This window comes from Uloborus diversus, chromosome 1 (genome assembly GCF_026930045.1).
Source record: "Uloborus diversus isolate 005 chromosome 1, Udiv.v.3.1, whole genome shotgun sequence".
Classification (NCBI taxonomy): Eukaryota; Metazoa; Arthropoda; class Arachnida; order Araneae; family Uloboridae; genus Uloborus; species Uloborus diversus.
This window is the reverse complement of record NC_072731.1, coordinates 133,792,786-133,820,066: the sequence shown is the minus strand read 5'-3', so window position 1 is coordinate 133,820,066 and position 27,281 is coordinate 133,792,786. Positions and strand designations below refer to the sequence as shown.

General features: G+C 32.3%; 1 protein-coding gene across 1 annotated transcript; it reads left to right on the top strand.

The window, feature by feature from the left end:
- Nucleotides 1-273: 273 nt before the first annotated feature.
- LOC129221337 (zinc finger protein 385A-like) lies at nucleotides 274-27,281 on the top strand. The gene is made up of 7 exons (XM_054855808.1): nucleotides 274-702; nucleotides 1,767-1,896; nucleotides 4,337-4,441; nucleotides 7,711-7,812; nucleotides 15,683-15,804; nucleotides 17,490-17,567; nucleotides 26,141-27,281. Exons 1-7 carry the CDS (start codon nucleotides 688-690, stop codon nucleotides 26,276-26,278), a joined length of 690 nt encoding a protein of 229 aa, XP_054711783.1. The 5' UTR covers nucleotides 274-687; the 3' UTR covers nucleotides 26,279-27,281.

The following is a 27,281-nucleotide window of genomic DNA, read 5'->3' as shown; positions in this document are numbered from 1 at the left end:
CAAACTCAAAAATAACTTGATTTCTTCATATAGTGATGCAGCTGTGAGTAAAAAGTGGAATTGCCTGCTCAATAAAAGTAATAAAATCCCCAATTTATTACCTCGGTCTGATGGAGTGGCTTGTTTTCGTATAATCATAAGGCATGACTGTTTGCAAAAACATCTGCATTGAATTGGAGTAAAGGATTCCCCCCTGTTGTCCTCTTTGTTGCCAGGGTGAGATGGACGGTGATCATGTCAGCAACTGCCCCATTATTTTAAAATTTTTAAACGACAACTCTAAGGGTGCTAAATTTTATTCACATTATTGTTCTACTTCTTCACCTTATTGGGCCACTTGTCAATTAATGGCAGAAATGCCACAGACGGACGTAGGATGAAAAAAAAAATATCGTTAAAATTGTTTTATTTAAATATGAATATTGAAAATGTATTTTGTCTTTTATAGTATCAGTTACTCTTAATACTACTTTTTGTTTAAATTTTAACACAAAATAAAAATTTTACAGCAGATTTCAAGGCACTGCTAGCTTTCCACAACAAAGAAACAGCAACTTTCAACCTTTGGGCAAATTTTCAAATTTTAGTAATTCTCAAAATACTAACCAAGGCAATTACAAAAGCCAACGAGGTAGTTACAAACAGAAAAATTTTGGAGCACGACAGTTTGGAAAAGCTAAAAGACAGATGGATAGTAATAAGGTAATGTTTAATTGGTGTCAAATTAAAAAAATAATAATTAGCATTATTTGTGTTACCCTTTTTTTTTTAACTACAAATATTTCAGATTATAACATTGGGTAAAAGCGCTTTATTAATTACAATGTGCCAAATGCAGTTTCCTGCTATTATCTGTCTGCAAAAATGCATGAAGCCTAGTTTTTATGCCAATCTGCTTTTAAATAATAGCATAAATTCTGTAAGCAAGATAAATAAATCATGCTTTTGATTGTTTTTTTTTTTTTTTTTTTTTTGATTGAATTGTTTAGTAACTAATATGTTATTTTGGGAAACAGGCAGAGTTGAAATCTGTACTTCAAATTATACGTAGATGTAAAATATTACCACAAAAATTCATTTATATGCTTGTGTCTAATCAGCTCATTCCTCTTGCAATAAATTCTTCAATATTTGAGTTTCCTAAAGAATATTAAAAGATATTATGTATTAATTTGATTTTTTGTAAAGTGTTGGTGTATTTTGAAGCAATGTTTTTCATCCACCTTGCAATATATTCCATTTTGCACATTCACATATTTTTGATTATCATGTGGTGCACCAAACCTATTATTTCTAGTTCTAAATTTATGTTAAATTTTACTTTCAATTGCATGCAAGTACTCGTACTCATCAGTGAAATGATTTAATTTCTCAAATGTCACCTTCTTGAAGGTTTTAAGGTCCCTACATACTAGATAATTTTTTTAATGCAAGTGATTATTTCTTGCATTTACTCAAATTTATTGCATAGTTTAAATAAATTTTAAAAAAATCATAACTAATATCCTATTTTATCGTTTTTGAGCCGTGGCGGGGAGAGAATATCTTCAGAAATTAAAAAAAATATGCATATTTATCCTAAAATTTGTTTATTACTGTAATTCATGGTAATTTTTAGACAAGACACAATTAGAAATTTTTATTTTGCATTAATTTATATATTAATTACATTTTTTTGTTAGTTCTTCAGTAATTATCTGTCATAACTAGTGTTGGAATCAATGTTTTCATTCATTAATAGTATACTTTTTTTGTACTTTCTATAGAAGCAGTGGCATTGTGCAGTATGCAGCATAGATTTCACTTCTCAAATTCCTCTAGATATGCATTTGCGGGGTGCTAAACATGCTAAAAAGTTGAAATCCAGAGACATAATGAATGCTATTAATAATCCAGGTATAGCAAGCTCTTTAACTTAATCCATTCTGATTTTTCCTTAAGTAAATCATTTAAATAAATCCTTTAGAAAATTTCAGAATTGTTAAATTTACTTTGGAGGCTTAGCTGCTAACCTGTAAAGTTGTAAATTAGTAGCTTAGTTTTTAAAATAGTGCATTTCAATGAAAATTAGTGTGGAATTAAGTACTCAACTATTTTGAAAAGGCAATCAGAGCTGTTGACTTGTATCATTTTTTGGTACAATGAACAAATTTTGATAAGATCATAAGACTGTACAGAACACGTCTCTTTTTACATGCTTAGTCTCGAATTTAGTCTTTCAAGCCTTGTGAAGGCAGAAAATTAACAGTTTTATTCATACTACTATATAAAGGAAAGAAACCGAGTGACAATATTAGGGAATAATAACAATAGCAGGAAAAAAAGAAAATGACAAAAGGGGGGGGGGGAGGGAATTGAGGATTGTAAGAAGAATCTCCATGTCTGGTTATATGGCTCATTAACTACTGAAGGGGGGGGGAAAATGTGTCAGTGGTGACCTTAGACACAGGATCACTTTCCAAAGGTTTGTTCTTATTTCAGATTTCTGGTATGTCCGTTGAATATTTTACTTTGTATTCCTATTTTTTGATATGTTGAGATTTCTTTGATAAAAAACTATTTGAAAAAGATTTCAGCCATTTCTCGATTCATAGAACAATTTATATATACATTGACATTTCTACTCTGCGCTGAATATTTGAAATTTGGAGCAGGGTTGCTTGCTTCAATGTGAGATGAAAATAAACTTGATTATGACCTCATCAGAAGTGTTAAACTATTACACCACATTCACAGACAGGCATACATATACACACATAAATTCAAGTCTTACAACCATCTAGACTAGATTGACAAGTCAATTTTTCAATATCACAAATGGAGAATAATCTTATTAAAACTGTTCACCCACTTCAAACAACAGCTGTTTCCTATCAACTGCTCCAAATTCCATTCAACTCTTATGAGGTAGTAAGTATTATTAATTTCAAGATTGATTGGGGGGGGGGGGCTTGGGATTTAAAAAGCTTAAAACAATGACCTTTGTACAAGATAACTAAATAATGCTTAGAATGCATAGCTTTTCAAAAAATTGCAGATCAGCTTTAGGGTTTTTTTTACAATGCAAAAGAACTGAGCTTATGGAGGAAAATACTTCCAATAAAAGCTATATTTTGCATCCAGAAGTTAACTTTTGGTTCTTGGTTTTAATTTGTCTTCCGAATATAATTCTAGAAATATCATATAGGCTATTAGTTGCAATAGATGATTTTCCCCAGGCTTCAGGAGATCGTGAAATTCATGAAAACAACTATTGATAATAAGCTTAAAAAGTAAGCTATTTAAAATAAAAGTTTTAAAACCCAAATTTTTCTTCTTCGTAAGTTTTACTCACTTCTCAAAAGATCTCAGCAATTCAGGGCAAAATTTCTTGTTACTAATTGTATAGTTGTAATATAATGAATGTATTTATCTAACACATAGTATTGAATCTCAATTGATATATTATTAATCTTATTGAAAAGGTCTAGCAAGAAAATAGTAGTTTTTGTTTTGTATTTTCATAAAACATATGTATAATTTTCTCATCTGTCGCATACGTCACACTTGTGAAGGATCTGTTTTATATTTTTCAAGCCCTTTTCTAACCAAAGATAGGTGGCATATTCCGAGGTTTGCATGACATTTCATGCAGTTCTTTTTAGAATCTTATTGTGATCTTTGTGCAGTAAATTTTGTGTATTTATCAGAGTTTTTCGACCCTTGAAGCAAATTAAAACAATGCAATAATGCTAATTTCTTCAGTTTTAATGCTAATTTTCTTGTCAATTATTCGACTCAAATCTGCTAAATTGTCAACACCCATGAAATATCGGAGTTCTTTCATGTAGCCACATGGGTGGAAAGATCGCCAAGCTTGTGATTGGGTAAAATTTATCCCTATTAAGTCTTTTGAGTAAAATGGTCAGAAGTTTGCAGTAGTTTAACTTCTGGCAAACTAGTGCTAATAGAGCAAATTCTTTTCCGATGCATTTACTATGCAAATGGTAAAGCTGCTGATCTGTCTATTTTTGTGACTTTTTTCTATATAATGGTAGCCTGTACTTTGCATTTGTGCAGAAAATAATCCAATCTTGAATGTACCATTTTAGATTTTGCTTTAAATATAAATATTGTTTAAATTGATTAATCTGTTCAAAAGACTGATGTAATGAATTATCTTTAAATTGCTCCATCTTTGAAAACTTAATGAAAAAGCAAATGTATTTAAGTCAAAAAAGATCTTTAAACTTAAGGTTTGATATTAAGTAAAACATTTTAGTATTTCAAAATATTAGCTGGTAATGTTTACCATTCTGTGATTTAACATTTTGTTTTCATTCATGGGAATATAAAGCTCCGGCAAAAGGAAATGATCCTGTTCCTCAAGCAAAGGAGTTATACTGTGCATTATGCAACGTGCAGACAAATAGTTCTTTGCAATTACAGACCCATCTTGATGGTAAGTTATTCCTCTTTTTTATATTTTGTATTGATTTGTGAGTTGTGCTACTCTAGAATTTCTCAATATAATTTTAAAATAGTGAGAAATTCAGATTTTATTACTAGCAGTACCTGCACAGTGATGCCTGTGCTAAAAATTTAAAGAAAATCCGTTGAATTAAAGAAAAACAAATTACATCAAAATTACATTTGCAGTAGCTTTCAAATGTAAAAAAATCCATAATTCATCGCCAAATTCGCGGAGCGACTTTCTAATTAAAATGAAAAATCAATTAACGTACGCACTATGAATTCAAAATAAAGTAATAACAGTAAAATATTCATAAGTAACAAAGGCAACTTCCTCCAAAATGTTTAAAAAGAAAGTAATTGAAAAATTGTCTGGAAAGTGAACCTAGTGTTATACTTTTTTCTCCAAAGAGAAGCCTTGAAAATTGGCTCAATTAGAATCACTTATATCTCCAGTTCTAATTAAGTGAGAGAATTAGAACAAACACCTTCTTGTTCAGAAAAAAAAAAAAAAAAAAAAAAAACCTTTTCAACTATATATAATTTTAGGGGGTGGGGGGATTTTTTCAACTACCTATTTGGCGAAACATGTGAATTTTAGCAGACCCTCCGGGGTACGTTTGAATTTTGTGCCAAGTTTCAGGGCTGTAGGTGCTATGGGGGCTTCTGACCATCAGATGCAAACACTGTCACCTTTATATATATAAATGAAATAAATTGTACATAAACAATGAACTTGTTGATATTAATAGCAACAGTTTCTTTTTTTTTTTTTTTCTTTTTTTTTATAATTTTTATTTTTAAATTCCTTCTTCTGGCAGTGAATCTCAATACTGGTGACCAAAATTATTTTTAAAGAGTAGATACAATTTTTTCATCTCTGAAAGATTCAAAAGAAAATGAAGCTCATGCTTATCAATAAATTTATTGATATTGAAGTCAACTTTAATACTACACACGTTGTTTGTGGTGATTGAAGAAAAGCCCAATTTCACACTTTATTGTTGAAGAAAGTTTAGACGCTTTTCATATATTACAAAATCTAATCTGAAATTACTCAACAAAAGAGAAAAATTGTTTCTTACTAAGTTTTCAAATCACGAGTAGGAAAATGAATAATTAAGAATGTAAGTAAATGTTTCAAATGTGCAATAGCACTCAACAGTCTTGAAAGATTTTTAAAATCAGTCACATTGAACAAAATAACTTTAAAAGAAAGATATTTTAAAATGATTGGAAAAAAATCCTTACTTCTGTATTAAAAAAAACGAAAAATATTTTTACAATATTGGGGATCATTTAAGACCCTTAGTAAAAATACTTAGCCTTAAAAATATGTCAACACCAAAATAAATTTCCTAACAGAATATACTGTAGTTACTGAAAGCAAAAGTTTTGAAGCCGAAAGGCAGCTTGAATACTGTTGTAGTTACTCTAGTTTATTTATTACATGCTTTGCTGTAAAAAATTATCAAAATAGTTTTTTTTTTTACAGCTTTCAGTTTTTAAATTTTTTGCTATTTATGTAGGGGAGACCGGGGCAAGATGACGAATACCTTAATTTTTCCGTTTTCCAGAAGGTAACAGCATCAACTGGATACCACGGGCTCTCCTATTCGCTGTTCGCTCAGAAATAGTGTAGAGACGTTGAAATCGCCATATTTGTGTTAATTCTGAAGCTTTGATTGTTTATAGTTGTCACGATATAACTTTTGTGCATATGTAAATAAGCTCTGCTATAGATACAGATAAGATTTCTCGTGTTTCTTTAGTATTTATGAGTAACTTAGTTTAAATACTACCTATTACCATGAATAAATGTCAATTAATCGCCATCCTTTATGGAAATAGAGACGAATTCGTTCAAACAGGCAGTCCGGGGCACGATGACGGGCCGAAATGGGGGGCAAGATGACAAGCTCGTTGGTGATGAAGCTGAGAATAATAGTGCTAATACTCAGTCCTTGATAGTAGAAAACCAACATATAAACCCTCCAGACGAAGCAGAACTTGCAACAATTGCTGATTCCGATGCACCAAATAAGCCTGTTAGTGTTTCTGATTTCAATGCATTGCCTAAAGCAACACAATAAGAGAAGAAAAAAAAAGAAAAGGCAGAAAACTGAGCTCAAACATCCTTACAAGCACACCCATCAGAGAAATGTCAGAACAAGGAGCAAAACGAAAGGAAAAAATAGATTACTTAAGGAAAAAAAAAACAGGGAAAATAATCCCGTGAAGCTAAAAAGGGAGTAAAAACAACTCGAACTAAGTTCCTGTAGGTCCAAGTCTATACAATCTGTGCCAAGCAATCCAGTTGCTTCAACTTCAAAGGATGGTGTTATAATACGCCCTGCTTGTCCAGAGGAGTATTGTGACCATCCAACAGATGAATGGATCCAGTGCTGTAAAAGCCAGGAGTGGTGGCAGGACGAATGTTCCAATTATGAAAATGGCATTTTTATTTGTGCCCATTGTTTGCTGCACTGCACATCTTAATACTTCAACATTACGCTGCAATGTATTACGCTTACTTTGATACTTTGTAAGATGTAAAAACACAGTTATAATTTGTTAAACTAGATAACATATTCAAATCATAAACTATGTCCAAACTTTTTCAATGTTGTCATCTTGCCCCAACGTCAAAGTCATCTTGCCCCAGTACTGGGGCAAGATGACGATTTGTTAAAGTTGTGAAAAACTAAAAATATCCCTCATTATTTTATCTTAAAAACTAAATGGTAATATATTTAATGCTACAAAAGACTACTCTAACAGCTCATGTAAAATTAATTTTACTATCCTTAAAAATAAATTAATAAACAATGAAAATTGTTAACATAGTCATCCCCGATCTCCCCTACTTATTTTCAGTTTGGTGGTGTGCAAGGGCACCTATATAGGGGGGCAAGGGGGGTTCAAGCCCCCTTTAGAAATTGGAACTTCCTTGCTTTTAGTACTTTGCAAAAATGTAAAAACATTTCTTCTTCAGCCATTAATGAATAATTTATTAAAAATGTCAAACTTTAATAACTCTAATCTGTACTGAAATCGGTTTCCATGGGGAAAATATCTATTAAAACTTATTTGATTTCTCTGAGCAAATAGATCTACACAGTTCTAACTATTGAAGGCATGCCTTTCCTTGAAGGATGCGTACAGCATACCGACCAACTTTCCTTTTTTTATTTATTTTTCTTGAAATTTAGTTTCCAAAACTCATTTAACAATTTCTTTTTCCCTTTTTCTTTCAAGGGAGCAAACACAAGAATAAGCTGAAAGGTGATACACCAAAAGATGAAGCAGAAGCTAAAACAGTAGAAATAACAGAAACTAAGCCTAAAACACAAGTTAATGGTAAGTTGTGGTAAAAATACTTTTTTCTAATGCACTATGAAAGTTATTTGGCGAATGACATGTTGTACAAAGATCAAATGCTTAAAATTACAGATTCTTGTGACATGTGGATGATGACAAAATCAGTAGTTAGTGTAGCTGCCGTTGTGGGCTATAACCGTGGCCACAAGCCTCGGCATGGAATCAAAAAGGCTTTGGATGTATTGTAGGGCTATAGCAGTCCATGCTGCTTCCAAATATTGCCAAAATTGATCTGGCTGCAGATGGTGTATCATGGGCCCGGTCGTTGTGCAAGCATGGCACACACGTTTTTGATTGACTATAGATTGGGAGAACAAGCAGGCCAAGAAACAATTCAATCAGATGAGTATAGAACTTTTTGGCATGGCTGATGGCAAGTGCTGAATGTATGGAAGGACCATGGGCTCCAACACCTCGAGATGTAGCACTGGTTGTTCAGTGTACAGGCAATGCGTGCTAGAGAAGTTTAGCAGTGAAATTCAACACCACCCTAAAACATGATACCTGGTGCAGGACTACTATGGCGATGTATAACTCAACAGTTCAACAGCCTCGGTTCAATTACCTCGGTATCTTTAAACTCGAATCCGATCATCGTAATGTTGCAGGCCAAAGCAAGATTCATCAGTAATGTCTTTCCATTCCCTTACCGATATCCGCTTTTCATTGCATCCAGGTAGCGCAGATGCCTGGGGTTACCAGTCAAGGGTAAATGAAGTAATGAAGGCTTTATGGACATTCCACTCTGCGGAAAACTGCGCTGCAGGGTACGAGCAGACACTGAATGATCGGTAACTAACTGAATCTGTTGTGCTATGGTTTGTAATGTGGCTGCCTCATCCATCACTGCCATGCTCAATTTTCATGTCATTATGGGCAGTTGTGTAACGAGGTGGATACAATCAATCCCATCAGTCCGTCGTTCCTTCCTGCATCCAGGGATTATAGATCCGAATCTTTATTTCGTCCAACCCATTGACCGATTTCTCTGAAAAAATAAATCCACAATCTCTGTTGGTGTTCTTCCTTGGTCAAATTCAGATTCTTAATCAAAGGACTGTCAATGTCCTCCATAGGGCATAGGTAAACAGCTTATGAAAAAAGCAATTGCAATACTTCAAATCGCTAATCTGTACTTCTCTTATATAGTGCTTGCGGGTGGCGCTACGGAGACTTACGTGTTGTACATCTGCACTGCAATGCTATTGATTTCCTTATTTTATAACCTCAAATACATGACGTTGCATGCTTCCCTCAGGGTGTTGCATTTTGTTTCGCCAGCAGTGTGTGTGTGTATATATAGATAGATATAGATATATATATGAACAATTTTCTAGAAAAGTGTTATTTTGCACTCTAATTTTTAAACTTTTCAAAAGGGTAGTGGTTAGGCATCTTTTAGAAAGACAAAAAATGTATTTTTGTTTACGTGCAAAAGTTTACATAACATCTTGATTTATTTTAGAGATATTGAGGGTTGATTTTAAATTCGAAAAAAATTGTCATATGCAATTTTTTTTCATAGTTCTCTTTAGCTTTTACTAGCAGTGCCCGCACAGCGATGCCCGTGCTAAAAATTTAATTGAAATCCGTTAAATAAAAAAAATTGTTGCCCCCCTCCCCCTCTAATGTGAAATGATTATTTTTCTTTTTATGAAATGCATACAAACTTTAAAAAAAAAAACTTAAAAGTTTCTTTGGAATTTATAACTTTTCGTCAAATCATTAAATTAGTGTGGTGGAGAAGTGGTTAAATTCTCCAATTGTGGGAAAAGGAACCACCAATTAAAAAGGGGAAAAAAATTAGGCCGATTGTATTTAAAGTGTTTCCTCAAAACTCCAGAACGTCTCAATGTTTGGTGCCAACGTAGAACTAAAAGAGAAAAAGGTTTGACTTACCCCAGTGTTGTAATCAAAAAACACTCACAGATTATGGCACATCACACATCTTTTATTTTCCGACCATCATTTACACGAAGGTCTCGGGGAGCTCCCGCAAATTCAACCACAGATTTTCTTCTCACATGGAATGGATTAAAAATTTAGAATACAAGGTACGATTGTAAGACAGTCTATTGCACGGATTCAAGTTGTCAAAAGGGATGGATCAGCTTCACACATAAAAAAATGACATGAGTTGATGTTGCAGAAAAAAAAAACGACTTCAAACCAAAAAAAAAAAAACGGAGGAAGGATATTTCACATTATAACTTTAGCAGGACGAATGACGTGTTGCATCACTGGAGCTGGGGACGATCCACTGGTGGTGAAAAAGAGAAACTCATCTCACCACGAAAATGGCAATGCAGGTGTCTCAATTAACTTCTGATTCGACCGCACATACCGCTTTTGTTTCGCACGATATCACCAGATGTAGATGCCACCATCATCAATTTTGAACGAAGAAAAACGGGGTGGAACTAAAACTTCGAGATGAAATTTCATGAAGCATCGTTGGAACAAAAAATTAACGTGGACGTGGCCATTTTCTTTAATCTTGGTTCTTGGCTATTATATTTAGCAGAACTCTTTTACTAATCATTTATTTTATGCAGTTAACAGGGCTACTCAGCTCCTGTATCCATAATTATAGCATCTCATCACTTTATTAAAAGATGGATCGGGATTCATAATCCCCTTCATCGTCATTACTTACGACGACCTTTCACTGGTCTAGCGTCCGTGCTCCTCAAAAAGCAGCTCCTTCACATGTCACAGCTAGCACTCCACTACTCACGAACTTTTTTGAAACATCCCAGCGAAAACCCCATGCGGTCGCGTGAAAATCAGATATTCATGCATGGCGTCACTTAGCGCAACGAATGGGAATGCGGAAAAATGACATCACCGAGGCGTGATCATGCCTACAGCCAATGAGCGAAAAAAGAGGGAGAATAACACATCGTGGGAAGAAGGAGGCAAAACATGGCCGCCAAAAACTCTGGAAAGACGCCATTAAATTGCAAAAAATCTGAAAATGCGAACACAGGAAATAAAAACGCGAATCGATGAAAATATATGTGATTACTATATCACTATTAGATTTACAGTTGCTTTAAAACCAGGGATGAGATTTTTCTGGCTTTTTACGGAATTCCGGCTTTTTCTGTTGGTTTTTTAAACCTTTCCTCCTTTGTCTCTTTCAAGCCTTATTTTTCTCAAAAATCTGAAAATAAATACGATTTTTTTAAATTTTCAGTCCCCGATTTCTTAATCTTTCTATTTTTCCCCCCTCGAATCTTCATCTTCCGCGATATCTGCCGAAAACGAATGTTTTGGAATCATTCCAACGACGTCAGACACGTGCTGCGCCGAAAGTTGCATGCCTCGTTTGAGATTTCAATCTTTTTGCATCCTGCAAGTATTTCGATTATTTTTAATGTTGAGTGGGTTTTTACGATATGCTACCTTATATCTGCTTATTTTATTCATCATTTTCAATAATATCTGTATTACTTTAATTTATTTTAGAAAAAATGCAAAAGTTAATCAAAAAATGTGGCTTAACACCCACAGCCTCAAATTTTATTGAAACTTGGCATGGTTACTTTTTTTGTGTATTTAAAAAAAGTAAAAAATATTTATTGTGAATCTCAAACGGTTTAGGCTTTACAGCCTGTTAAAAGTTTTCTGATTTCATGAGGTAGCTGCAAGTTGTTCTTTTGATTCTGAAATCGTATTAGAAAGTTTTAAAAACAAATTTTGGGATCCAATAAGAGGAAAAAGATAACCAATTGTTTACATGCATATATATTTGTTTATTTCTAATTCTTACTATGAAAAGTATGTTCTACCTCATAAAGGAATTTTGGATTTTTCTCTGTGTTGTAAATTTTTACTTTACAAACAGACCTAATTTTGAAATCTATGTTCTCACTCATTTAAAACTATAAACTCATATGTTTTTAATGAAATAAATTTATTTTTCTCTAAAACAGGGTTCGTTCACTCCTTCAAAACTCCTCCAATACTCCTTCATTTATGAAATATTTTTGAAAGGCCCTTCATACTCCTTCATTTTGGTTTTAACTCCTTCAAAACTCCTTCTTTTTTAGTTCAAGACTACATAATCTTCCTCTATGACAGTAACTTAAAATACTTCGATTGACAACTAACTTCATCACAAAGGCAATTTTAATGTAGTAATTTCCTGCAATTTTTTTTTTAATTACAAATTGATCATAGTTAATTCATAAAGTTGAAGGTGAGAATTTTATTAGAAGACTAAGACATTTCGTAAGTGAAGTAAAACACGCTTAAATGGTGCTTGGTTATGTTTTCAAGTTTTATGATTATTGTTTTTCCCTCCACTGCACTCTCAGCAGCAAAATTCAGGTTGTCTAATTATTATTTAAATATTTAAAAATACATAAGTAATTGTATTACATTAAGTGATTGTATTTAAAAAAACAATTATTTTGTTAATTGCAGTTATGATATTGTAAAAAGGGTCATCCACAAGTGATGTCATGCTTTGAGGAGGAGACGGGCTCATGAAATTGTGACAAGGGGAAGAGAGAGGGTGACAAAGTGACATCACAGAGTTATTGTAACAATATGTTTGTGAAAAATATGACATGACAAGATGAGTTTGGGATGACACTTTGTGATAAAGGGCGCAGATGCTCAAAGATATTGAAAAAAAGTGTGACATCATTTAATGACACTCCATTAGTACTCCTTCAAAATCTCATTTTACTCCTTCAAAACTCCTTCATTTTATTTCTGAAGTTGAGTACGAACCCTGTAAAAAGTATAAAAAGTTGACACTATTGTGTGATGCAGCCAAGATTGATCTCTGACTCCCCCAACCCTTTGTTCAAGGACTCAGGGGTTGGAAATTGTTGCCTCTTTTACAAAATTTAGATTTATTTAGGATTAAATACTCTTGCAAAAAATGGTGCAATGCAGCAAATTGTACAAAATTATTACTCATACTTAATTAAATATGTATTATCTTTAAAACTGGTAAATTAGCCATTTTTTTTGTTGAATTTTTGAATATCATGGCTTCCAGGTTCTATTTTGATGCAGTTTTGGATTTCATCCCTTTCACAAATTTTTTTTTGGATATCATTCCCTTTACGAAATTGTTTTATATTTCCTCCTTTTTGTTCCCTGACCACTCTCATCCCTGTAAAACTCTATTTAGCGTGTGAAGCGGTTTTTGCTGCAATTTAAAATATTTTGCCAAATAAAAAAAAAAGACATCAAATTATATCTTTCAAATGTAGAAATAGCTTTGCAACTCTAATGTTTGTTGCCATTCTCGCCCAGGATCCACGCCATCATAATCCATCCATCTAAAAAAAAAAAAAAACCATCCAGTAGAACATTCAAAAATCATCGTCAGAAGAAAAAAAGAAAATGTCGCACATTTCAATCGGATAAAAACAAATCAAAAGTTTCTTTTCTTTCAAAACAATTAATTACATTCACGGTTGCTTTAAAACAATAATCCTAGACTGAACTGCTCAGTGCCTAATGCGCCAAGCTATCACGCCACTGGAACCCAGCCCTTTTGCGAGTGAAGGGGATGTTTTTCCTTTGGCAATAATAAATGTTTCGCCAAGCAAACAAAAAAGTCTAAAATCACATTAACAATAGCTTTTAAATCTTTATGTATTAAAAGCTGCGTTGCCCGTTTTTACCCGGTCTACCTTGAGAATAAAAATTGTCAAGTGACATATAATATTCAACAATCAGGCTTAAATAAGAGAAAAAAAACATAAAATTACCCTTCCAAACAATGACGACAGATATTAAATTACTTTTAAGAAATTAAAATGCGAAAGATGGATTTTAAAAGCGTAACCATGGAAACACGAAATAAAATAAGTTTAAGAAATTAAATGCAAAATAAGGAAAGAAACAATGGATTCAAAAAGCGTAACTGTGGAAACGCGAAAATAAAATGGTTGACAACCTGAATCAAAATGACATTTTTCGAATTTGATTTAAAAACGCTTGTAACTTTTTTTCCTTTGAAGATAGAAGCTAAGTTTCAACCATAGGTCAAAAGAGATCTGGAGTAAAAAATGTCGCTTTTTAAAGTGGTGTCAAAAAGAAAACTGTGGGACAATTCCTTCACTTTTTATTGATAGATTTAATGAAGAAAGTAGTGCCTACATTTCAGCTAAGCCTAAAAAAGTTTGAGCTAACAACGCAAATTACTCCCGCCATAATTAAGTTAGAGCATTGAAACAAATTGTTTAGAACGTGGAAAATTCTACCCTTTTCAACGATATGTAATATTTGCAAGTAATTTTTCACTCCCATATTCGGGAATTTATGTGAAATTTGGGCCTAAATTGGTATAAAAGAACTATTTATCGGATTTTTTCGAATTATAGCTTATGTCACTCTATAAGAAAGCATCTTTCATATAGTGAAGGAATTTTTCAAATAGGTGCAGTGGTTCTAGAGATTACCTCAAGCATGTAAAACACACAAAAATCCTCCCTCTCTCTTTATAATATTAGTATAGATTTATGAATCAATTGATTAAATAATTTTCATTGATTTTATCATATAAAATCCAAATAAATGCACTAAAAATGCTTATGTATTGAAACTTGTTTTAAATAATCATCAACCAATTTTTTTAAATGTCCTCAATTAAACTTATCTATTTAAACATTTGTAGTTGAAAAAAAAAATCTTTAAAAAAATAAAGCATCTAAAATATTAGAAGTATTGCTCTAAGTATCATTTTGCACTCAGTCTATGATTCCAACCACATATTAAAAACTTTTGTGTTGGATAATAATAACTAACAACCTGCCCCCCCCCCCCCCTCCCAGTTTACTTTGATATTAAACACACTCAGTCGGGAAGCATAGAAATTTTCGAATGCAAATTTTTTGTATTTTAATTATTACATTAATAAACAAAATAAATTGGCTATTCATTTTCTGAAAAACAATTAGTGTATGAATAAGCAAATTAATGAATTTCGAGGCAATCTTTCTAAACTCTCAGAAGATGTACCATTGTTTAACGTAAACTTCACACATGTACATACAAAATATTAAAAAATGAGAAATTTCATAAAATATTTTTGGCAGCAACTTTATCTGAGAACCATGTTTAAACCATAGACTAATAATAAGAGTAGACCGAGCTATGGCAACCCTTTTGCTGCTCATAAACCAAACCATGTGACTGGTGGATATCCTAGCAACAGCGGGCGTTAATCGTAGCAGACGATCAACGCCAACGCGAAATAAAATAAATAGAATTGATGGAACACGGAAGAATGATCTTTTATGGAGTCCGATTTGTAAATCTGTTATTTTAAGTTGTAAATATTTTGTTAATATAGTGAGTTTTTCGTTTAGATAGTGTGCATTTTCTTTAGTCAATTTCAATAACTTTCTAAGCAATAAAAGATGCAAGCGACCAAGAAGAATCAGCAAACGGTGAGATTTTTACCTACAGTTTCAATTTAAAATACCGATTAGTACATTTTTGCGTTAACGCAAAACGTTTACGCCATTTCGTTCACGCCAACGCTGACAGCTCCAAATGAAATAAAAGTTACCGAAAACTGATCAAAAACTATTACTAATGTCAAAATAATGCATAACTAAAAGAAAAACAGTTCAATCTCTGCACCTGGAAGTTTTTTTTAATGAAAACACAGTCTTAAAATACATGTCGAGTGCCAAACTATAGATAATGCTGCCATCTAGCAACCATGCTGCCAAAGTCTTCGCCAAGTCCTTCCACTAGTCACATGATACATCTATGAACCAATTTTCTTTATCAGCAAGAATGAGAAAGCTCGGTCTACTCTTATTATTAGTCTATGGTTTAAACAGATTTTTTTTTCTTTTCTCTCTTTTAGGCAATGGATCTATTACTAGGACTTTGCCTTCAGATTTTGATGAGCCTCAACCATCAAAATTAATGAAATTTTCTTGTGACATTTGCAATATTTGTATGAATTCTAGTATACAACTTTCACAGGTATTTTTGCTTTTTTATTTTAAGTAATTCTTTAAATTTTAATAGTCAATTACTTATTCTATAGCTGTTCAACAAAGAACAAAACCATTGTATAACATAACAGCCAGAACTAAATAAGTTTATTTGCCCGTATACTAAATTTAAACTAACATCATTAAAATCTTTTTCTGAATCGGCTTTGGCTGCAAATCCAAAATTCAAAAGATACTGTTCTAACACTTTTTTTGAGAACATAATGTCTCTTATGTTCTAAAAAAATATATTTTAGTATATTAAACTTTTCCAAAGAGTAGATTTTCCTACTATTTATTGCAAAGGTTAACCAGTTAATGAATATTCAGAATAAACATAACAATGACACTCAACCATAGTTGAAGATGTTTGTTTTATAAAAACATTGACTGTAGACTTTGTGAAGCTGGGCATTCATCCTACCACTAAGCCCCTATGCCCAGATTCGCATAATGGGCATTGCCGTTGGCTTTCAATTTTTTTGAGAAAAATACAGTTGCTTTTAGCACCAGTTGGTAGAGATCAGGAGTGAGATATTTTTCTGGTCTCTGGTGGCAAGAAGAAGCAAATTTATTATTGACCACTCTTTCCTTTCTACTTGTTACTCGTTTTGTTGACCAGAAAAGCAACTGAACCACAAAATAAAAGTTAAAAAATATCGACTAATCTGGTAAAAAGATTTTGATTTTGTATCCAGGATAAAGGGCACTGTTTTGAACATTATTGTGATTTGTCTATGTCTGACACCTGACAATAAAGATAATCTTTTAACCTTAGTGCTTTATTCTGCTGGCTTACATAATCCATCTATCTTTTAAATAAAACTCAACCACAAAGATTGATATGTGTGATTTTTGAAACACCCTGTACTAATTTTATTGTTTGTTTGTTTTTTCGTTTGACTTCTACCTGCACATTACGGTTGACTTCTACTACATTTGGCAAGGCCGTGGTGTCCTATCTTTAATGGAAAACAATTCAAAGCAAAAAGATTAATTACTGAGATTTAATAACTTACAAAATTAAGGTGGATATTGGCTTGTTTAACTGAATAAACTTAAAACTTTGTACCAAAAGTGTTTTATGAAATAATGTTTGTCAAAGCTGAAACAAAACCTTTTAATTCTATTTTAAATGCTATACTAGGCTGCAACATTTCCTGACAATAGAGAAGTAAGCTATGATCAATCATGCAAAGTAGCTCCCAGAGGGATGGTAAAATTTTAGATGAAATTAGGCGATTTGCTTAAGAAATCGAATAAGTTTGTTAAACCCAAGAATGTGCAGCCTTTTCTCCCCTCTTAATTTCTATAAATTGTTAAATATTTTCAATTGATGAGTGGCACAGCCTGAATTAATACAGCCATTTAAAGCGAGCACCCGAGTCTAAGAACTCCCAAACGGGTGATCTTCTCAAATTTGCCCAGTAGATAGCTATGAAGTTTGACATTTTTTCGATTCAAGCAGCTTTTCTTCCTCGCCTCTCAACGCCATTCTCAAGCAACATTTCAAACAAGTATGGATTTACATTTGTAGATAAATATGGGTAATTTATTAGTATAACCCTCTGAAATTTCATTCACTGCTAAATAAATAAATATTTAAATTTTTTGTGCTCATTTATATATATATATATGTATATATATATATATAATGAAAACACTTTTTTACAGCATTTAGCAAGTAAAAAGCATCAGGCTAAAGTTGAAGGTAAACCTCTGCTGAAAGGGAAAAAAGCAAAAGAAGCTACAGTAAGTGATTTTTCTACTGCTGTACAATAAGTCTTGAAACACTCTTATGTATCTTATATATCATCAGAATACTTTTCCTTTCTTTTCAATCCTCACTTCCCTCTTTATGTATTTAAGAAAGAATATAAAATATTTAAGGTTAATCTTATAGGGTTTAGGTTTTACAAGTTAGGTTTGCAAAATAATTTTGCAAAGGATTTCAGGATTAGATAACTGCTAGTTGCTCATTTAGAAACAGTAAATTATGTCTACATTCGAATTTTTGGAGTTGCTCTTATTTATATTCTTGGAATATTTTTTTCTGTGGAAAGTCTAATTTTCGAAATTTTCTACTACTTGATGCTTTTTTCCTAAAGTTGTCCAATGAGTCCTTCTTCATATAATGATGTTGAAACTTTCCTATTCTGTCGGCTAAGAATACTTCTGTGTGTTATGAGGATACTAATCACAGCTGTAAGCAGCCTGTCAGCATTTCTGCACATACTCAGCAAGAAGCTTTTCATGCTTGGGTAAAATAATTTGTCATTCTTAAAAATTAAAAAAGTTGGGCTCTTTTATAATAACTGAAATGTATAATATACAAAGAATACTTTTCTAGGAGCATTAATTAAAGTACATTGCAGTCATTTTAAAGTTAAATTAAATGTCAATCTACTAGAGTATCAAGTTGGTCAGTGAATTATCTAAGAATTTTCTGTATTCCGAATACAAACATTCAATTCTATTTATTCAGCATTTAAATACCCTTAATGTATGCAGAAAATATAAATTTTAGAAAGTTTCAACCAAAATTCTATACTGAGATGGAAAAGTTATTTTTTAAAATAACTGAGATTTATGAATTCAATTTAAAATATCCATAAGGATATTTTTAAAGATAAGCTTGCAATATGAAACTAATATATGAAAACTAAATATTTAAACCTTTTTTTCTTTTAGTCAGAAAATGTTGTAGGATAGGTCTTTTTGTTTGATAATTTGGCGTTGATCATGGTACGCCAAATTATCAAACAAAAAGATAGTAGACAATAGACATCTGGTGCGGCTTATTTCCAGTAAAACTATGTATAATTTAAAATTCAATTCTGTAAAATATTAACCCTTAGACTCCGGCTACGTATGATGCATATGTAGTTTGTACTACGTGCATAACAACGACTTTGTACGCTTCGTACATAGTGTACTTATTTCACTTTCATGCACAAAAGACAGTCATGTCGTTGCAAGGGCAATAAAGTTTTCTTGTGTCTCATAGAGAAGATATGATGCTTTTTTGCACATAGGATAATGTTGGCCCTTTGAACTAATAGCCTACCAGAAACATTCACTCCAGGAAGGAGGGTCAATGGACCTGATTCACATGGACACTTTGAACTAATAGCATATTAGAAACATTCACTCCAAAAAGGGGCTACAAGGAATTGTTATTTGTTTTGTTTGTGTTTGGAGTAAGTCTGTTTTTTAATGTTAATATATTAGTCCAGTCAATAGATAGATTTTACTTTACAAAAAATCGGGTCAAAGAGTTTTTTTTTTTTAAAATTTGTACATATTGGTGCCGACATGGAAAAATCAAGTTATCCAACACGAAAGACCCCGAGAGAACTTTTAAGGGCCGAAAAACCACAAAAATTTATGACTTTTTTTGTTTTTTTCCAAAATGTCTCCGAAATGGTTCAACTTAGAAAAAAGTATTAAGTATAAAGTTTAAAGAACATAAAATTTCCTACAACTTTTGTATTCACAACTGTTTTGTAGCACAAATAGCAATCTTGCTATAGCTCTTTGAAAATAGAGTTTTCCTCCACTCCGAAAAAAGAAAGCTTTCACACCGAAAGCAAGGCATCATAATTATTAGAACTTGAATAGAAACTTTAGTTTCAGAGTTTCAGAGAATTTATCTACAGTTAGAGTAGTTTGAGTTTCTCTCCCCCCCCCCCCCCCCCCCCCCCCCCGCTGAACACAGAGTAGCAATTCTGGCTGACAGATTAGTTCCCACTAGACTCCAAAAACAGACGATGTATTATGAAACTGAAATACATATATACACATTCATTTAAAGCACATACGACGATGAATTAATAAAAGAAAACCCGTCCCCCGCTGTACACGGACTGACATGTTTGGTCTGACAGAGGTAGTCTTCATCAGACTCCAATAACAGATGATATATTGCAGTTTGTAACTGGATTACACAATATATACATTCATTTGAGGCACATAATTCGTACATTCTAGTATTGCAAACAAAGATGCGATTTTTAAATATTAATGTGAAGGAATGAATATTAGGCAGCTAATAAGCAAACACAATCAACACAATCATGCATCCTATGCTCTGATACAATAATAATAATAAACCCTCCCCCACCGCTCACGAACTAATATTTCTGGTCTGACAGAGGTAGTCTTCATCAGACCCTAATAACATATGATTTATATTGCAGTTTGTAATTGAATTACATAATCTTCTCATTCATTTAAAACACATAATTTGTACCATCTATTCTATTACAAGCGAAAATGCGATATTTGAATATAAATGTGAATGAATAAATATTAGGGTGATAATAAGCAAACAATAGACATAGTAATGCATAAATGAAGGTACAATAGTAATACGTAATAAACTTTGAAAAAATTCTGCAGAAACTGACTTTTTGAGGCATAAAATCCCAAAAGAATTACTTTCAAAATGAAAATCCAACTGTAGAAGCTTAATACATACACCTAAATTACAGGGAGATCGACCTTAAAGCAAATAGGGAAAGGACAACAAAATACGCTGTTTATCCTCTTCGAAGCCGTTTTGAAGGCCCAGGTTCTCCCGGTTCAGAATCTGTAGGGGGTAGAAAGAAGCTGTGGTCCTTTAATTGTTCATCTCCTTGTTGCGGTAATTCCAAAAGCTCCTGGAACAAATAATCTTCAGCAGTCTCACCCAAAGATGAAATTTCTGCAACATTTTCACAATTTGTACCACTGCAGTGTTTGCACGTGCTGGAGCATTTTAAACCTGCCTTGCGACAAAAACAGGCTTCAGTACAATTTTTCTTGCAGGTACAAGGTACAATCTTCAAAAGATTCTGAGTAATTGAATCTCTTTTAGTGGCAACAGGCATTAGACCTTGTGTTCTGCGTTCCCAACCCCATTTCTCTGGATCAATTATGTTGCCCTAACAACTTTGAATTTGGTGGTAGCACCAATATGAGTGATAACGTCCAGCATCCCCTCCCCCCCTTGGGCTACCCCTCTTGGAGGTAGCCCTGCAAGATTTATTTTTGCCCTGTATACTAGTTTTATATAAAGATTAAATCGCAAAGTATCCAAAGATAGGTTCAAATACTTTACGTCGCCTGTGCATAATATTTTCAAAATGTTTTCTCCAGCTGCAGCTACGGCATCATGATGACTGATTGGGTACATAAATACTTCAATAGCTTCTTTAATTTCAGGAGTTTTTTTTTTTTTTTTTGACTATTTTGTACAACTTAATTTTGCCTTCGCCAAAGATTGCCGAAGTCGTATCACACCCACTAAACGCATGAAAAGAATATTGCTGGGGTCAAACTTAAAAGATTTAGTGGGGGAAAAACAAATCACAAGCATTCCCTCTTCCATGTTTTAAAAAGAACAAGTTGCTGAAAGGCTGTCCTAAAGCTGTCATCATCATCAGCACCAACAGATCTATATGTGAATTGCAATTGGCAGTGTGAATTGTCACTTCTTTTAACTCCTTCAAAAAACGCTGATGTTCTTCATTTTGACGCTTTGCGCTGCATCTTTGAAGATTTTCTATTCCCCTCTCCTTCACAATCTTTGTTTCGCATTCATTAAAACTGCTTTCGTAAAAAAAAAAAAAACACCTGGGTCAGGCCTAATCATTTCTAGAAAAAAAAAATTGTAATACAGATCACACAGATTGATAAAACATACTTTCGCTCGAACTCTGAAGTGACCAACATGAGTAGCTATTGAGTCGATTCATCTCATTTGGAGAGCAAAAAAAGGGGGGGGATAGAATGGGGGTGTTTTGTTTAAGTTAAAGGGAACGGAGGCATTTACCCTCAGCTCACAAATCATTTCCAAGGTCCCACTGACGGCGTTTCTCCTTTTTTCCTCCATTATCCGATGCGCAGGGGCGGCAAATAGGGGGATCAAGAGGGGGCGGTCGCACCCCCAAATATTTTGAGAGGAATGACAAAAAATGAGCAAATTCAATTTACGTAAATCGCAAATCAATGTTCATGAAATCTTGCTGGTTCTCCATAATGGTTGATGAAACTCGACACATTTCCAGACCAGAGCAAGTGTTTTCCGTTTTTTGAATGATTAATCAGAAATTCATCAAGCCTTTACTGACCTTTTCAGAACAGAAAAAACTGATGAAGAATCACGGTTAGTTTTAACTGAAGACGTAATTTCTTCATATAGACTAAATATTTCATTCTTGTGTGCTCTGTAAAGATGGTTATAAGAGGCTCGTGCAGTGGTGTAGCTGCATGATTTTCACAAGAAAATGTCTCGGTATTTTACGTTCATATTTTAAGTGTGTTTAATTAATCAGTGTTTATCACTTTCTTCTGCTAGAAACAGATTTCAACTACTCAATGCATGTTATGCTTTCATAGATACTTCGTAAAAATACATACTATTTTTGATAAAAATATTTGACATCAATAAATATCTTTTCTGGGGGCACTTTAATTATACAATCTCGAATTAACACAATATTGTCTTCAAGAGGGTTTTTTAAACCATAAAAACCCTTCTCGATAATTTCGAAACGGGGTCATTCCATGCGAAATCAGCAAAATTCGCAAAAAAGTAGTGGCCGCATGGTAACAGATTTTTATGAAATTTGGTATACAGGTTCCTTTTATGCCTATATAAAAATATCTAAAATATTTTTGCTTAAAATTTTTTATTGAAATAGTTACATGCGATTGAAAATTGGTCAAATTGAACAGCATTCTCATAAATGCTAAATGTTGCACTTTTGAAGGCTTGTATCTCATTAACTATTTAATGAAAACATAAAAGTTATATGTTTTTGAAATCTATGGAGTACGGTAATCAATCTGATATCAGTAAAATTTTCAAAGTTATTATAGTTAACTTTTAACCAAGTCTCAAAAACTGAAAATATATCAATTTTCTCATAATTAAGCATTTTATTTTTTAATCTCAATCTTTAAGGAATGCATTAGCTTTGATGAAATTAATACCCAATAATGTGCTAAGTATCATAAAAGAAATACCTTACTTTTGAAGTTGTATTTTAACTCCTTTGCCTTCAAAATCAGTTTTAAACTTAGTGACATTTTATAAAATGATGATTTTCCCTTTCACAAAGACACAAAAATTCAAATGAGGGAAAATTCAGGCAACTTCAAAATTTTACAAGAATATAGAGCTGTGTTTCTACTATTTGCTTGAAGAAACTCGAAATTGGTTTTTGATTTCCAAACGTAAAATAAAATTCAGAAAAATTGCATTTTCTTTCTGTTTCATGGGTCAATCCATACAGGTTCGACGGATGGTTGCGCTCGACCATTTTTAATTTTTTTGAAATTCATATCCCTAAAAGCTGCATGTGGAAAATGTTTAAAACCTCTTTTATTTTTTCTCTCAACTTTGATTTTTTGGAGGTCATCAAAAGTGATTTTCGTAGTCAAAAATGGGACTTTTAGACCTTTGCATTTTGGCCAAAATCTATTTGAATTACATTTATGACAGCTAATTTAACGTTTTGATGTTAAAGTGCATAAGTTGATAGTCTTACATGCTGAGTTACGTAGCTGTACGTTAATAATTAAAATAATGGCAACAGGTTAAAGTTCAAGACCAAATGTAAAAATTTTACTCATTTCGAAGGGGGATAACTCACGTAGGGGACGGAAACACAAAATGAAATACGGCAAAAACTAATCACTGGAACCATGCTAAAAAGAGTATGTAACTGTTGCTGTGTGTTTGTGTACCCTTTATAGATTACAGCCCCTCAAAATTCGGAAAAATGACATTTTTAGACCCCTATAAACCAAAAGGGGATTGAATTAAAAATAAAATTTCCTGGTCAATTGAATATTCCATTCAAGTACTATACATGTCATACATACTGTTTTTTGTATTTGGTTTGTAAAAAAGATACAGGTCTTTGAAATTAAGCAATTTCGCTAGTCAATTCACACACTAAAACAGAAATAAAAAGTGTAAAAACTTCATGGCACCTTCTTAAATTACGTACATTGTGCCCTATATAGTACATTATACTGAAAAAACATATTGTAATTTTCAAAATAATTATTTTAATTTGATAACTTAGAAATATTTGGACATGAATGAGTTGTTTATACTGTGTGGAACCTGCATAGATTGACCCTTATGTGAAATTACAAGAATTCAAAGAACTTGATAAACGACTAAATGATACAAAAGCAAGTAAAACTGACATTTATTTCAATTTTAAAAAATGTACATTTCAGCATATACTTCATAAACATGCTTTTGAGAAAATGAAACACGAAAGAAATGGTTAGTTTTGCTAAACTTACAAAATAAAAAGAAATAGCTAATGAAATTTTACCTTAGTTCAAGTTACTCTAGTAACAAAAATACGCTAATACCAATGATTAAAAATTGAGTAGCATCTAAAAGACACTTCAATATATTATGTAAAAAAATTGAGCAAATTTAGATCATTCCCTCATTTTCAAAAAAACATCTGAAATAGAGGAAAAAATTAAATTTTTGGAAATTTTCGATTTTTTTAAGTACAATTTCGTCATTAAGAAATTCATAAACAGTTACTAAATTAGAGCAGATAGTTACTTTAGATAGTTTTTCAATCTGAATCATTTTTACTGTTATTTTTTCATTAAAAGAGCTTGAAGAGTGATTTAAAAATCTGAAGTAAATTGGCAAAATTTTAATCTTTATTAATATCTCAGATTCAAAAAAAGATCCGAATAAATTGTACTTTGCTTTTTCCAATAGAGATTTGTATATAGAATGCGGAAATATTTATTTTTTAAGTGTACGTTTATAACTTATGGAGTTATTGAGTCACAAACTGGCAGCAATGAACTCTGAAAATTTAGGCTTAGCATAAGCATCAACTTCTAATTTCAATAACAAAGCAACAAACAGTTTTTAAACTTTCATACTTTGCATATGCTCATAGATATGCATGGTTTACCTAAATAAAAATTTTCATTGAAATCTGTGACATGTCAGCCACAGCTGATTTGCTCATTTCGCATGGAATGACCCAAAGGTGATTTTGGAAAACGACTCTTTCAAAAGTTAAAAAGCTAATATACTTTAACATGTCTTCGTTTGATTTTTTATTCGCTTTGTTTGTATTGAAGAGAGTTTTTGAACAATGCTTTCTTCAACCAACTAACCTTAATTTTTGGACTGTTCAAGCTTTAATTCAAGCTACAATTGAAACTATTAATAAATTTTGCTTAGATGGATATTTCGACCAAGCTTGAATCTTTTCAAAAAAACAAAAACAAATGAATTTAGAAGAGCTGACCAAAATGCACATGATGATGTAAAGTCAAACATTGATTTAACTTATTGTAAAAAAGAATAAACTCAGTTTTTAATGAAATTAACACAAGATTTGATGATAAATATTTTCCTGTATTATTTTTACATTCCTGTACTGTTGGCTCTATATTATCTGGATTGGATATTGAAAACAAAAAATTAAATGTTTCAATTATGAGTAAAATTTATTGCATGAGGCAAGAAGAATTGTTTAGAGACTAGACTATTCAATGGTGAAAAATAAATACCAGCACAAACATGGGTGATTTTGAAGTGAAAGATGTGAAAGGTGTGCTTTCATACGGAACTTTATTACTTCAATTATTTTTAAACTACTCCAATCAGTTCATCTAGTAGAGAAAATTCCTTTTCGTGTCTCACGAGGTTAGAGAATTATTTTCAAAGCTCAAAGCGGGGGAAGGGGGGGGGCTTACTGAAAAAAAGAGCATGATGCTGGGCATTGCTGGATTAGAAACAAGATTTCCAGCTATTTTGTTTTAAAAATCAAGCATTAAAACTTTATTAAGAGATGAAAACTGCAGTATCAAGATACTTTGCTGATAACATTGTGTTATAAAATGAATTACAAATTTCGTTATAAAAATTTAAGTTGTTTTTGAACACTAATTTTATTAATTCTTAACCCATATCATGATTACTTGCTGTTAACCAATATATGCTTTGTTCCATGCTCATATTTGAGAAACTCGACCCCCCAAATGAAATGCTGCCCTTGCCGATGCGCTTTCACGCACTTTGCTGAGGGGTTCAGAAAAAGTGTGACTTTCAAGTAGTTGTAACTCGCTTGCTTTTCATGCTACAACAGCTCATTAGCTAATTCAGTTATCGTGACAGGCAATGACTATTGCCACTATGTGAATTACGTCCACTTATTTGTAATGCTTAATACCCTGTGTTTCAATGGATTTTCATTCAGATAATTTCTTTGGTTAACTGGCTCCTGAATAACTCAAGTCTTTCGTGCTTAGAAACTTAACAACTTTCCTTTTTCCAGCAGAATGAATTACCCAAAGAGGAAAGTGAAAGTAATCAAGCATCAGAACCTATGGATACCTCTTCTAAAGATCTCAAGACTGTGATAGGTGTTCAAGCATTGTCATCATCATTTGTCCAATCAGGAACATTATTGTAAAATTTGTCACTTTGTTTGCAAAAAATATTTCTGGATACTTTCATTTATTTTTCTGCACACTCCTAATCTGATAAGTAAATGAAAGCATAATTTTGTAATTATGATGTTCTATACTTAAGTTCTTCATTGAAAAATTGGAACAATTTGTGAAAGACTTTTTTGTTTTCAAGTATCCCCCCCCCCCCTCGTCTTTAGTATCTTTAAAAGGAGAATAACCAACTTTCTTCACTTACATATACAAATATATGTAAATTCATCTAATTATTGGGTTTCAAAGGATCATTTTGAATAGTTTTCAATTTTTTTCCCAGTGGTATTTTTTTAAAACACCTGTAGTTTTTTGTCTTGTTTTTGAAATTGTAACCACATTGGAATGTGAGGAAATTCTTCGTACAAATATTTTGTTTTTTGACAAGGTTCATTTAAATCTCTTAACGTTAGAAAGCGTTCCCCCCCTTTTCCAATGTTTCTCTTCATAATAATATTTCTATTATTACTTACATATAGAAATAAAAATTATCTGGTTTCAAGTACTTCTTGACCATGGTTTCCTACATAGTCGCAACCACACATTATTTTCTGTATAGTGTAAAAAATTTAAATTTTTAAATTTTCATTTGCACAAATTTTATTTTCATACCATATGGAAAGTGTAATATACATATAGGTGTTGAGGGCCTCATCCATCAATATTACATACCCATTCTTTTAGTATTTTAGCTAACTATTTTTTCTTTTAATTTAGTGTGTAACTAAAAAGTACATACCATATAATATAGGACAGGTAATGCAGTGTGTCAATTTATTGTACATATTATTATAAATTTTTTCTTCAATACTGAGAAAAACAAGCTTTTGTTTCATTTGTTGTGTACATATATCGTAGCAAGTATGTTTGAAAAATTGTATTCAATTAAAATTCGAGAAAATATGCATAACTTTAAACTGTTGCAGTATTTCATACCATTTCTTGTATGTACTCTAAGAAATATTAAATGGTTTT

Excerpts from the sequence above, each read along its gene's own strand:
- LOC129221337 (XM_054855808.1), top strand. Across the intron at positions 7,813-15,682 it reads GCCTAAAACACAAGTTAATG|GCAATGGATCTATTACTAGG; the intron begins GTAAGTTGTGGT and ends TCTCTCTTTTAG. Across the intron at positions 17,568-26,140 it reads AAAAAGCAAAAGAAGCTACA|CAGAATGAATTACCCAAAGA; the intron begins GTAAGTGATTTT and ends TCCTTTTTCCAG.